Consider the following 15158-nt stretch of genomic DNA (forward strand, 5'->3'; position numbering starts at 1 on the left):
CTAAACCAAAGAACATATGGGTACCTAAACCCATTACTAAAGAAATGCACTCTAAAACATACAAAGAAAAAGAAATATCTATATCTATATGAATTTCCAAGTCTCTTTTGAAAGACTTGAATATTGTAAACAAATCAAAGTTGACATTCAAGCTTCCAAAGGCTTCCACTTCATCTTCTTCCAAACATCTTCTTGAAACTATTTCAAAGCCTTCCACTCCATCTTCCTCCAACATTACTCTATTACCTCATACGTCTAAACCTCAAGCTATTTCATCCATAACTTCTCAATCATTCCACTACCCTTCGAGGTGTGTGTTGTTGATGATCTTGCCCATTTTTTCACCTACCCTCATGAAATCCTCTAAAACTTACATTTACTTGTTATCTATGCTCATTTAGTTTTTTCAAGACATGAACCCTTATCCCTCATACACTCCTCCTACTATAATCTCCCTTCCATTACCCTATCTGCATCTTTGAGCATACTTTTCTATGGTATTTTCTTATCATGACTTATCTTTCCTATAGGAGCACTATCCAAATTCAAAAATCTTGAACTCTTTCTAAAAAACCAAAAGGAAAAAGAAAAAGAAAAAGAAAAAGAAATGTGCCTTGGTGAAAACCATTTCTTGTGGCACCTTGGTAACAAAAGTAAAGAGAAATAAATTCATCCTATGGTGAAAACCACTTCTTGTGGTGCCTTGGATAAGTACCATGATGAAAACTTGGTAAATAGGCATCATGTGTAATCCTTCCATCTTCCATCTATCCCCTCTTCTCTCTTTGATCTTGACAATGTTGAGTTATCCTTGCATATTGGCTATCATATACATCAGCTTCCCTATTGTGCTTTCTCATTCATTCATAGCCTTCATATCTAGCTTCATTCTTATTGCTATATCCCATTGCTACCATATCCATTACACCTCTTAGTCTTGATCAAATAGAGAAAAAAATGGTTCTCATAAGTCTCTTGACATGTCCACTCTTTTGGATTACATGATTTCATGTCATCTCACTTATTGTCTTCCACTACTTATGCCATATGCTATCTCACTTGTCTTCACTACTTATCCTACATGCTATCTTTCTCATTGCTTCCACTGCTTATACAAAACCTGCTTTATATGGCTATCTTTCCCTAGCTTGGGTACTCTTGAGGAGTCAAGTCCTTGAGGATCACTTTCACTTGCTTTATATTCCTTGCATATCCATCTTTTCTTATCCACTATCTTGCTACTCCATCATGTCCTACACCTCACTAAACATTGGAACAAAATGATGTGATCTTGCTTGAGAACTAGTGATCTTTAAATCATTCTAAAAAATCTAAAAAAATTATACTTATTGATCTTGAAAAAATCTTAAAAATCAAAAAATGTCATGAAAAATGATCATCTTAGTGAAAACCTAGCAATAGGCGCTTTGATGCATCGCCAAAAAAATAAAAAAAATACAAAAATACAAAAAGTCTTGCAAAAAATTTCCAAGTGGTGAAGACCTGGAAACATGTGCTACTTAAGACCCTTGCACCTATGTCTATCAATCTCAATCACCCACTCTACAACACATTTCCTAGCTTGGGATTGTCTCTTGTCCTCATTTAGGGGGCACAATTTCTTAGCTTATTGGGGTCTTCTTGTGCATTAGGTTTCTTTGGAAACTCACAAAGCAATGTTTCTCAACACTACACCAACCCTTGACATCCAGTGTTTCTCAACGCTTTTTAGATAGTCTACCAACAGTCTTTGATGTCATGATATTTTTGACTATCAAAACCAAGTATTGAAGGAAATGGACATGTGATTTACACACATGCACTTAAACATTAAACTTGTTGAGCTATGGTGGACTTTATCTACTTTGTGTGTTGTCTATGATGATTTCTTTTCTATCTATTCCCTCCCTAATAGTCTTTCAAGGATGTCATGGACTAGAAGACTAGGGGCATGGGGCATGTTTTCTTGCTTTCTTCTTGTGGGTATACTGTGTTTAGCTACTGTGTTTAAAGCATTCATGCTTGTTCTATTTGACACTTTGACTTACAAACCTATCATCCTTGACTATTTCTGCAAGACCACACTCGAGGGTTATCCTAGTGCTTATGCCTTGATATAGGTGTACTCTTACCAAATCAAACCTACAGAATCTAATCGCATAGTCATCTTGACTTACATGTCTTTGATGCTTAGATTGGATTTCCACATTCCTATCTAATATAGATCATATTCATATCCTCATAGTCATAGTAGCGATGATTGTATGATCTTTTGATGTCCCTAATAAGGCTCGATGATAAAAACTAGGACCTACTTATGTAACCCTTGCAATTTCACCTTTTCATACTAGCTTGCATTCTAAGGTTCATTCTAGCTTAGCTTTGCATTTTTCATGTTGAGAGATCTCTCTTCTTTATCTTTCATGGACATGTCAATTAATTGTGTTCATCCTTCTCTTGCCTCTTCTCGATCTTATCTCTTCTTTCCTATTTCTCGTTTCTTTTTTTATCATACCATCTTATCTATGCTTTTGACCTATCTTTTCTAATCTTGACATCCTAGATCCATTTTGGGATTGAAATCCAAATTTGACTTCATCTTGCTAGTCAAAATTTCTTCCTTCTTCTATGTAGTTGGCTAACCTATTAAGGCTTAATCTTTGAATCTTGTTGGGGCAATCATCATTTATTCATTTCTTCATCATTTCTACCCTCTTCCACTCTTCGCTTTCATCTCATTTCATGTTTCTTCTTTCTTTGACCTAATTCTTATGTTTTATCTTTCTTGGTCAAATTTAGTCAAACTGGGTGATATCTTCATTTCTTGGTGGTCACTCTTTGGTCTTAATCTCTTATCTATTATCATGAACTTTTCTTTGTTCTAATTTGATCAAATTTGACTTATTTCTACATCTCCTCTATCTCATTTCAATTTCAATCTCGAGGGGGTGGGAATATTCTATCATTATTGCAAATTGCTTTCTTCTACAACTATCTATTTTCTCTTAATCTATCTTCTTTGCTTGGTGTTAGTACTCTTCTTGAGTTTTGATATCATCTCTATCCTAGTGTTCAATATTGATGCTAATAGATTGTACATTCAAGACTTGCTGTCTCTTTCTGCATTTCATTCTTTGAAATCAGATCTCTCTATCTATTGCTTCCTACTTGGCTTATGTAATCTTTGACGTTATGTATTCTTAGATCGATCACACATTAGTCAAAGAGGGAAAAATGTAATCAACTAAAAATAGTCATCTAAACTATGAGCTCCCTTTCTAGCATTTTTCCATAATTTATCTAATGTTTATCCTTGATCAGATCTCCAAAAATCAATTTATTTGATTTTATCCTATAGTTTGACCACTTTATCCTAAGTTTATATTTAATTAAAAGAACATTTCCCCCTTTTAATTAAATAAAATTCCCCACTCATCTCTTATCCTAAGTGTGCACACATAAAGCATTATTCCTATTTTAGAAATAAAAGAAAAGGCATTTTTGTCTACACAGGAATGCACAATTTTCTAGGTGGGAGGAATCTTCTATTTTAAAAATAACTTTAATTCTCCTCCACACATTTCAAACCCCTTAAAAAGTCAACCATTAATTATGATTGGTTGAGATGCTTGTGCACATGGATCACTCAAGATGTATTCTCCTCGCTTGATTATTCCTCTTTTACCTCTTAATCTCTACTGCCCATTTTTCTTTAAAAGAGAGGGCTCAAAAATCTTAGTCTCTTGTGCTATTGTTATGCTATAGGTTTTCTTGGTGATTTTGGAGACTTGAAGCATTCTTGCATTTTTGCATTTTAGCTTAGCTCTCATTCTACTTACATTATGACATAATTTTTAGCTTAGCTTCCTTTATTCTTTAGCTTAATTCTCTTTTTTTATCTTTCATTTCATTTATAATAGTTTGCATTTGCATTGCATTCATTCTAGATTCTTGGATATTGGCACTCTTGCCTCTACTCTTTGAATCTCTCATTCTATGGTGCACCTTGCAAGGTTTTTCATAGCTAGGTTCATTTGAGAGTCACTATCTCATAGCCTTTGCACATCATAGATAGAGAGCTATAAGCCACCTCATGAGACTCCCTCTTCCATGGGTTCTCTCAAGAACAATGGTTTATAGAAGTGTGACACATTTTATGCACACAGATACCAAGTATAAATCAAGTATTGAAATCAAAGAAATATAACAATGAAAGGCAATGACTTTTAAATCAAATGTCAAGTGTCAAAAGATTAAAAAAACTAATAAAAAATTGCTATCATAAATAAACATCCACCACCCAAAATAATTAAGATCCAACAATGAGTATCAACTCACAATAAATACATCTAACAAGTACACCACAAGAGGAAAATATAAAAACCATGAAGGAGACTTGGGCTAGACACTAGGAAGTATCATCACATGGTCAAACTACTTGAGTTACCCTAGACTAGTCACTTTGGACTCCATACCATCAACGTGACACATGCGAAACTGGAATACCCTCTCATAAAAATGAGAAAAACTAGTCATACCTCTCACTAGGTAGCATCTCATTCCTATCCTTAGCATGTACGAGCACTCAAGGCATGAGCGAGACAAAATCTCTAACTAATCTTTTTAATGTAGATCTCTAAATATTTGAAATTACTATGTTAACACTTATTACACAACTTACAATGAGTTACCCTAGCAGCCACTTTGGGCCCCAACCCCCATTGCAAACCACTTTCATAGAAATGCACCTAGACAACCTTCCTAAATCTCACAAACTATAATTGTGTCACATACCACAAAAGCCATAATGATCGAATTAAGTTCCACAATAGGCAAATCAAAAAAATAATAGTTGGTTCTCAAGACCAAGTTAATATAAATGCTCATTTAAGATAAAACCCATAAACATTAATTTGAATTTGAATCGTAAAGTACATCATGACATCCAGTCAAATCATCATCATAAAATAAATCACAAAAACCTCTGGTGCACATCCTACTTTGGCCAACTATACAACTCACATAAAACCATCATGAAATAAATATTAAACAAGACATTAAACAAAACATAAGAACACATAGTTTTCAGCCATATGGTTTAATTCCATCATTTTTTATGTTTATATTGAGCCATAAGGATGTATTTAGCAATAAAGTAAGAAATACATGTTTACATAAATTGTTAAGCTAATATACTAATTTAATCGAATAAGTATTTAAATGTCAAATCTCTTTGTGCATATAAAATACCATGCAATATTATCATGTTATCAATTCAAATAATCATAAATTATAAATTACTTATATTGTTATATTAAATACTAGAATATATATATATGTATATATATACCCTAAGAGATATCCTTCTCAAGGTGCTTATTACATTAAGATAAATAGATAAAATAGGCACCTTGAGAAGGATGTCTCTAAGATTATTTTATATATGTATAACACAGATAAGCTAATAGCACTCATAACAATTGCCACAAAGAATTACAGATACTATTATTATCATTTTATCATAGTTAATATACAATTAATATATAATATTGTGTCACAACATATATGACAATTAATACAATCAAAATATATGCTTTTGATTCAAGTAATTAGAACTAAATTTAGGGCTGCAATTAGAGTTTTAGTTTGTATTAGGATTAGCATAAGTTTATATCATTAAGATTATATTACAATTTGAAATAGAGCAAAGTTTGAAGTGGAAGTCGATAGTTATATATATTACTAGAGCTCTCTCTCTCTCTCTCTCTCTCTCTCTCTCTCTCTCTCTCTCTCTCTCTCTCTCTCTCTCTATTTTAATACCCAACTATCATATTTCTCTCTTTATCTCATCTCTCTTCATTCCTATTTTTCCATCTCTCTCCCCCTCTAACCCTTCCCCTTAATTATCATCTCTCTGATTATAAATATAATTGTAAATCCATGTAATTTTAGCAAATGGAAGATTGAATGCACATATTATTGTTTTACTCATTATTATCATAATTTTAAAAAAATAGATATGTTAAAAAATATTTAACATCTAATAGAATAAATTTTGTTTTTCAATTTATAGAATATAAACTCAATATTCTTTAATACTAAATTTCAATAACTAATATCAATATAAATATATATTTTTTGATTTTTGAACTCCAATATTTTTTTGTCATTTTATTAATAGTTTTTATCAAAGTTTAATATATGAAATCAAACTTATGTTTCTTTAATAATCTTATATATAATTAATGATATCAAATATAATGATAAAATTTACTTGTAAAATATAAAATAACTACTAAAATTTAATTTTTATAAACTTTATATTATATATTTGTTACTATAAATAAACAATCTTTATTATGCTCCACTAATGTTAGCAATATTAACATATGAAACCTCTCAGAAGAGTTAGTGGTAATTCTCTCTAGGCACCTTAATTCAGCAAGAAATGGTAACTCCATCTCTAGAAACTCAGTGATGTCCATCTCTATCAGCTTTGAAAGATTATCCATTCCTATGATCTTTTGTGAATGTCTAGAATGTTTCCCAATGAGATTCAAAATATTTCCTAGGAGTGTTATGTTTTGCAACTTATCACATGATCTAATATTAATCTTCTTCAAGAAGATCATTCTAGGACAAACATGTATGGACAACTCCTCAAGCATGGGACAACCACAAATTGATATCTAGTCTACATCAAAGTTTCTTGATACTCACTTCATATTTTGACATTAATTGTTCAGCTAAATAGACTTTAGTTTCCCACAACCATCAAATGTGATGCTGTAGAGAGAAATGATAGACTCAAGATGCAAATGAAGCTCGAGCTACCCATATTGAGAAATAATCAATCCAACCAGATTCTTCAATCAGGATATTTTTGACCCATTATTTTTCAGTTCTTTGCAAGAATTTAACAGGAGATTCTTCAATGTTCTTGGCAAAGTAACTTTCTCCAACTTCCTACACCTGAATATTTGAGTCTTCACCAAGGAAGTTAAATGTGCAAAGCAATGCATATCTTCAATCTCTGGACAATTTGTTATCATCAATTATAGAGGATTGATAGACAAATATAATTTACAACAAATAGAAGGAGAAAGAAATAGAGGATTGATAGAAAAATATAATCTACATTCTTTGATGGCTTATTTTTATAAGATCCTACATCTAATTAAATATAATATTACCTCTAAAGAAGTAGAAAACAAGTTGCAGTTCATTGTGCTTTAAGATGCTCGGATTGGCAAGCTGTTGAATATTGACAGTGTCCAATAGAATGTTTGGATGTTGACTCTAAATATATTAAGTAGATTGACAAGGGAGTGCAACCTAAATTGGTCAGACTTCCATTGGATGATGACTGCTTTAGTTAGAAAGTGACATAGATAAGCCACATGAGGCACAGTTGTAATTTGAAGTGTGAACTTTCAACTTTAAAGTTTGAACTATATAAGCAAGGCTTCCTTTCACTATTTTATGATAATCAATTGCATAACTTGTGTTTGTCATGATAACATGTATCCTTGTAACATGTATTCTTTATGATTATATCTATTCATTATATAACATATGTTTAGATCTCTATTTTCTTCTAATAGTTAATATATTCTATTTCTTGATAGTGAATATTATCTCCAATTTAAGTGAGAAAAACTTCTAAAGAACAGTCAACCAATCTTGAGTTTTTTACAATAGTCATTCTCTCTTTTCAGAGAGTAGTTGTTCACCTATGGGAAAATCTTTTGATCTTCAAAACAATCATTTGATCTTGATTAAACAAACTTTCAAAGATAAATATCTCTTGGAACACAGTGAACTCTGAAAAAGGGTGAAACTCTTATCTAGAGAAGTGTAATAAACTTCTAAAATAGTGATATTCTTTGTGAACATAATCTTGATAGTTTGCCCCTCAAGAATCAGTGAATAGATTTGCCTTGTCAAATCCAAAAGTTTCTAGAGGCTTCCATCTTTAATATGTGTTTTATGTTGAATCCATATTTCTTGTTATTGTATTGTCTAGCCTAAATTGTTTCCTTGCTTGTTCATCATGTTTGATTGTTTTATTTTTTAAGTTTCATTATAGTTATCTATAATTCTTATTGTAACATATAGTGAAGTAATATAGATACTTCCCCACCAAACCAAAATCTGCCTCCCCACTTAAAAAGAAGAGATTAAAGCAAAATAGCATCAATGCAAAATGGATAGTTACACACTAAAAATAAACCTATGAGAAAAAGGAGAAATGAAATGTTAGCAGTTGATGGGCCCACTATGTATTGTTGGTTACATTAATGATTAAAAGAAAATAAGTCTATTTACTCGTAAGCATAATTATTTAGGCACATCTTTGTGGAAGACTATGAAAAAGGATAATGACTGTGATACACATATGATATAGATGTAATTACCAAAATTGTGGATACAAAAATGGGTTTCATCTCATTATCGTCATGTATTGTTAGGTTCGTAAGCTATGTTGACAAGTCTTTTTGGAGATGCATTTTTAGGTATTTTGTTACATAGACAAAAGTTTCTATTTGTAAGTATAGATATGCTATAAAAGTCACTGATCCATACCTATGGAGGATGGTTTTAAAGCCTTCAACAAATTGGGGTATTGGTAGTGATAAGGGAGGTTGGATGTAATCTAGAAACTTTGATTTTACAAAGAGCCTTAATTTCTAAAACTAATGCTTTCTTCTGCAAACCCTATATGGCCAATTTCATGAGAAACCTAAACCCAAAATTAGGTAAATATTATTCTTTTCCATTACTATTTACTGCACTATCATTTGTCTAGCATGAGGTGGCCTCTTACAAACTTTTTTTTCTAACCAATGACATTCCATTAGTAGATTCTTGGAGCTTCATTTTGGATCAGTTGTGTTATGTGCAAGATGGGAAGAGAATCCAAGTAGGTAAGATAAAATAAATTTATTAATGTCCAACAAGAGACAACAAGTGTGTCTAAGGGACTAAAAAGAGTGCAACTAGGAAAATAGAAAATGACCTATTTTGTTGGAAAAAAACTCTACTACACAAGTCTTAGTTTGGTTTTGAAATGGCAGCATTGATACTGTCATCAACTAGATAGGAGTTAGCAGCCACTCCCCCTTAGGAAAATGATTCCCTTCTTTTTTTTACCATTTTTTTCATTATTAAAATTTAAAGTACAATCCTTGCTATAAAAAAAAATTCATTTGAACTCTTCATTAGAGTTTCTTGGATTTTTAGAAGTTTAATATTTTCCACTAGTTTCCAATTTTACATATATAACAAAAATTTTGCGCATTTTACAAGATCAAGTTTTATTGCATTGCAATTATAGATCTCTACATGCCTTAGGTTTCAAGATTAATTCAAGAACTATAATGCTTTAGCTCAATGTTTCTAAGAACTAGGATAATTACAGGAGGTTTTGATGTTGGGATTACAACAACAATAGTAGAGCAATACTAATAACAACTACAAGGGATTTTTAAGTTTGGTTTGTGGCATTGTTACTAGAACCCCTTTCTTGGTGTAGTGGAAGGACATTAACTATACCCTCAACTAGTAATGGATGAGATGAATTGAAATTAGAAGTGACAAGTGCCTTTTTACAAGAACCAAAAAGCAACATAGGAATATCACCTTGGTTTATGCTACTTCTAGTATACAATCTATTTGCCCATATCTTTATATGTTTTGGATAGATTGGGTTATGGAGACCAGCTTGAGATGGTAAAATTGAATCTTTCGTTTTTGATATATTGTGTACTTAGAGTTTGTGTTTGTCCTATTAATCCTGTTTGGTTGGATGATCATTAAATTTACTCAAATTTTATGTGCAATGATTGTATTCATGGATAGAGTAATGATTGCATCATTATGTTGATATCTCTGTGAAAAATAGCTACACGAGTTTGACAAAGTAGTAAAATTAATCTATTATGGGGATTATCGTGATGCATTGATAGAAAAGACATTATATTATCCTATTTTCATTTTATTGCTTTTTATAAGAATATGCAGTAATGCAGTTTGCTTTAGATGAGAAGTGCACAAAATTATTTACCAATTCTTCTAATTTTTATCAAGGTACAATGATATGGTGTGAAATTTTTTTTATGTGTTGGTAATTCACATCTGTATACTCTTTATGCATGACTTTTCTAACCCCCAAGTATTTAATGGCTACACAAAATCCCCTCGGCAAGGCCTCGTGACTCTTTCATCAATGCCCACCATTTCAGGTATGCGATGGATCCTTCAAAACCATTTTTTATAAATTAAAATAGAGTTTGGAGGACTTGCACACATTAGATATTGAACTAAAGAGTTTTCTAACAATGAGACTTATTCTTAGTGAGTTTACATTGATGTAAATCATTTAATTTTCACATTCCATGAGAAAATATAGTAGATAATCTACTATTGGTTTTTATAGCGAGCCTTATATATCATATTTATCAGCAACATATCTATATCTTGTATATAAGTACCTTCTCAGTGACATGTGATTTCTTGATGGGTTGGAATTCTCTAAATGCAGGCTATAAGGGAAATATAGTTTTTGAAAGAATCAAAGGATGAATTTCAGAGGTCTCTTAAGGAGCTTTCATGACAGTTGGACTTAGAAAAACATGTAAGTTCCATGCTTACTTTATTTTTGGTTTTGGTATGAAGATTTAAACAAAAAAAATAAGAGTAGCTTGTGTGTATAAGGAAGATGATCAATTTTTTCTTAAATTTAGTCAACATATTATACTAAATGTTGTTTCTAGGCAATGATTCTAAATGCTAGATTTTTCAATTTTATCTAAAATAAGTTGAATGTGTACATAAAAATCTTCCATAAAATATTTGTTCATGAGTTTATGTAGATAATGCTAGTCTTTCCACGAGCTTTGAATTATAGGGAAATGCTTAACATTTAACAATTTTGGGTTATTGTACACCATCAAGAGACATCGGTGTAACAATGATCTCCATATCTTCTTTGTTTATTTCACTAGCTACAATAGATCTTTATGTACACAAAACATCATTACCAATTGTATTATGCAAAAAAGTCCTCAGACTCTTCTTCCTTTTTTTTAATATCCACAATTTCTTCCTCCTCAAACAGTTGTCCAAAACCATAAAAATAATTTGCGTCTGTACATGAGACATCAACATTGAAATGATTGCTTAAAGATTCCTCAAGTTCTCGATCCAACTCCAAAGAATCTTCTTTCTCCTGAAGGTCTTTCCTAGATATTAGATCTACTTCTTTGTAAGGAAGTAACAAAACATATTAGTCCCCAACAAGAAGAAGAGGAGGCTCTTTTTTTGAGCCATCAGATGCATTAAAACCACATTCAGGATTATCAATTCCTACACAATAGTTCTCAGATTGATATATATTTTATGATGTCTTATAGATATCTTGATTTGAAATATCATCAGACTCAGATCTGGATAGATAAGATCATCCATCCACATAGTATCGTCTAGTGGAGAAAATTCATTCCATATAGTATCTTCTTGCCTAGAAGATCTATTACATCTTACATATTCTTGTAGAGAAAGCCCAATCCATTCAATATTTTCTTGTGAAGCAGACATATTCTCATCTCTTTCTCCTATAAATTATTTCTTTCTTCGCCATAAGATAATGAGATTCCTTGAGAAGGTACATCTTCTTGAGAATCATAAATGCCTAATCTTCGTTTCCCCATGACATTTCCATCCTTAATGGTTTCGGAATTGTTCTTTAACTTTGCTTTGGGAAATGATGAGCCTTTGTAACAGGGAAACAAGTTCTTTTCAGTTGTTTTTTAAGTTGGAATTTACAGTTGTAAGTCAAAAAATAGTTCATAAACCATTGAAGAGTGGTCACAATTCCAGTAGTAAACTGTGCCACACAACTAACCATCAAATACACGATCCAATAAAGTTACTATATCTTGTGTACTAGGCACATGGTTTGTGTTTTCATTTGTATTTTTTTTAGATGATCTCAAATCCAAAGATATAGATCCATTGGACTTTATTATTCATAATTCTTCTACACGTAAGCAATCAAGGAAATATCTCCATAACTCATGGCTATCTTGCTGATATAATCCATTGAATTGTGATGCTTCTCATAGATGGCATGGGAAAGAGCATTGGGGTTGATGATCCCATTCATTTTCATTCCTTTTTAAGATTTATCGAGATCTCTTTGCCCGAGCCCCTCTGAACTTGTTTCAAAATAAAGCTTCCTTCGAGCTAAATTCATGGGCCTTCTTGAAATTTATCGGATTTCATGAAATGATCACATAGTACATCCAATGTAAGCAAATTCTACACAACCAAATTAAAGAAACAAGTATTACCAAGGTTCATTAGACCCCTAACAATGTACCTACCAGTCCTACTGCATGAGTCCTCACTACCTCCATCCAGATCCTGAGGTTGATTATTTTTAGTATCACTCATCACATTCTCCTCATAGAAGATGACACCACCACTAGCATCATCAATCAAAGCTCGATTGAGTAGCTTCTCTTGAACCAACTTAAGGGCTTCCAACTACTAACTCTTAAAGCCCTCTTTGCCATCCATAACAAAAATATCCTGCATAGTTGTTTTGCAGAGGAAACACCAATACTCAATATTTTTATTTTCATTGCATTGTACAACATAAGGGTGGCATGTGTTGAGAAAGTACTACCAAGCATTCCCATTTAGACTAAGGCCCTTTTCTTCACCCCCACATCTGAATTGACCACAGGCTAAGAAAGCCCAAATAATTCATGAGGGAAAATGCCTCAAATACTTAGATTTGCATACGTTTTTATTAATGTTAAGCTTTCCCTTTCTTCTCCTTGTTCCCACCAATACTAGACTTAACACACCCTTGACATTGTAGGACTGATGATTTTCCTCGCTAACTATTTAGTTTTTCCAAATCAATTACCTTATCCAAGTGTTTGCAGGCGTTTCCTAAAATAATTGTTTCAACTCTTTTAGCGTTATGAGTTTTAACAATGGATTTGGAAGGCTCCAATTTTTTTTTATATCATATCAACATCTAAAGCAATCACTATGTAAGCTCTACCCTCAGCTTTAGATCTAAAATAATACATAGAGATTTAGAGCTATAAAAAATAACACATCAAAATGTGTACAGAGAAAGGATAATTAAGACCTTTGTGGATTTACTTCTAATGTGTGATATAGAAGTTCATTGTGTTGGCCTTCAACTTATCTATCCATTAAAAGCCATCAAACTTCTCAAACAACTAAGATAATGAAGAGAACTATACAACACTATTAGAAAACTTAGGAAATTCACAGATAGGTTTGGTAGGGCATTTTTAACTTTCATGAGACAAGCCATTTCAATATAGAACCAAATACATTTTAAAGGTGGATTAGTAAGCATCAAAATAACTAAAGTTCATTTGTTTTTTACTAGTTAGAATGTGAGATATCTACAAACCCTTGTGAGTAGGTTTGAAATTGAGGGTTTGAAATTTTGGAATAGGTAGGGAGGATTTTAATAAAGGTTGTTGGATTTGGTTTTATACCCACCAATTGCATTTTCCTAAAAATTCCTAAAGCCTTTACATCAAATCTAGTTTGTGCATTTCCTGCAATCATTGCAGTCTAGGAAACTACATTTCTTTGAGGCATCTTGTTAAATAATTCTCATTCTTTATCTATGCTTCCACATTTTGCATACATATCTAAGAGAGCATTTCGAACTATAATACCTGATGAAAAACCTCCTCCTATTATGCTTTGATGAATGCCCATACCTTGTTCTAGAGCTCTGATTTTGGTACAAGCAGAGAGGATGCTGACAAAGGTTGTTGAATAAGGTTTTACACCTGCTAATTGCATTTTCTTGAAAGTTTCAAGAGCCTTTTCAATAAATCCATTTTTTGTATAGCCTACAATGATTGCAATCCACAAGACAACATTTATTTGAGGTATTTTATCAAAGCATTGATGTGCCTTATCTATGCTTCCACATTTCATATACATGTCTACCAATGCATTTCCAACTTTAATCTCTGACCAAAAATCCCCTTCTAAGATGCTTTAATGGATATCTATACCCTATTCCAAAGCTCCAACTTTGGCTTAGGTAGGGAGGACGTAGATAAATGTTGTGGAATTTGGTTTTACACCTACCACTTTCATATGCTTGAAATTTTCTAAAGCCTCTTCAAAAAATCCATTATGTGCATATCCTCCAACGATTTTAGTCCATGAAACCACATTTCTTTGAGTCATTCTATCAAACACTTCACGTGCCTTGTCTATGCTTTCACATTTTGAATACATGTCTATTCGTGCACTTACAACTACTACATCTGCCAAAAGTCATCTATCCTTTATGCTTCGATGGATACTGATACCCTATTCGAAAGCTCCCATTTTTGCACATGGAAGGAGTATGCTAATAATGATAGTAGAGTCTAGCTTTACACCTACAAACTTCATATCCACGAGCTTAGTTCAACATTTCATCTTCACTAGTTGAAAGAATATAATATATCAAAAGTGCATAATAATATGTCAATTTTTTAAAAAGTTTTATGTGAATATATATGTTATATGGCTTTGATTTTGCATATCATATATATACATAAGAAAGGGGTATCGATTGCTTACCCAAGCATCACATCTTTTAGTAACAAAAAAACTAATCATCTCAAAAACTTTAATGTAACATTGATTAGTAATGGCTTTTGTTTTGAGTGATGATCGAACTCTATTCAAATGGTTTTCTCGATATTGTAAAAACAAAAATCTACAACACATGCCACATACGCAAACAACCCCAAAATGTGGAATTTAAAATTTGAAAAGTCAAATGTTGACTACACATATATAGGCACTTATTTCCATTTCATCAAAGTTGAATATAATTTATAGCGACATTCAAATGAGTTACAAAGATGAAACATGTCATCACAAATATCATAACTTGAAGATAATTAATGTAGTTTAAATCCAATACAAAGCCAATCACATGTTGGTACTACAATGCATAAGAAGTTGAAATATACACATAATCATGTCGATCTTAAGTCACAACTATGTCGACCTGCATGCTGAACATAAGCATAGCATCAGTACATCATATGATATGAGATGTATGATAACATAAACATATAAAGAAACAT

General features: G+C 32.1%; 1 protein-coding gene and 1 pseudogene across 1 annotated transcript; both read right to left on the reverse strand.

Moving 5' to 3' along the window:
* Positions 1–10938: 10938 nt before the first annotated feature.
* LOC149552054 (ubiquitin carboxyl-terminal hydrolase 2-like) lies at positions 10939–13030 on the reverse strand (annotated as a pseudogene).
* Positions 13031–13671: 641 nt separating this feature from the next.
* On the reverse strand, positions 13672–14313 carry LOC149552055 (pentatricopeptide repeat-containing protein At1g11290, chloroplastic-like). Its single transcript, XM_089790168.1, has 2 exons — positions 14161–14313; positions 13672–14037 (listed from the first exon to the last, which is right to left on the reverse strand). The coding sequence occupies exons 1-2, from the start codon at positions 14311–14313 to the stop codon at positions 13672–13674; spliced, it is 519 nt and encodes a 172-aa protein (XP_089646294.1).
* Positions 14314–15158: the final 845 nt, after the last annotated feature.

This window comes from Cupressus sempervirens, chromosome 6 (assembly GCF_028749045.1).
Source record: "Cupressus sempervirens isolate cs-2001-9-10 chromosome 6, ASM2874904v1, whole genome shotgun sequence".
In the NCBI taxonomy this organism is placed as follows: Eukaryota; Viridiplantae; Streptophyta; class Pinopsida; order Cupressales; family Cupressaceae; genus Cupressus; species Cupressus sempervirens.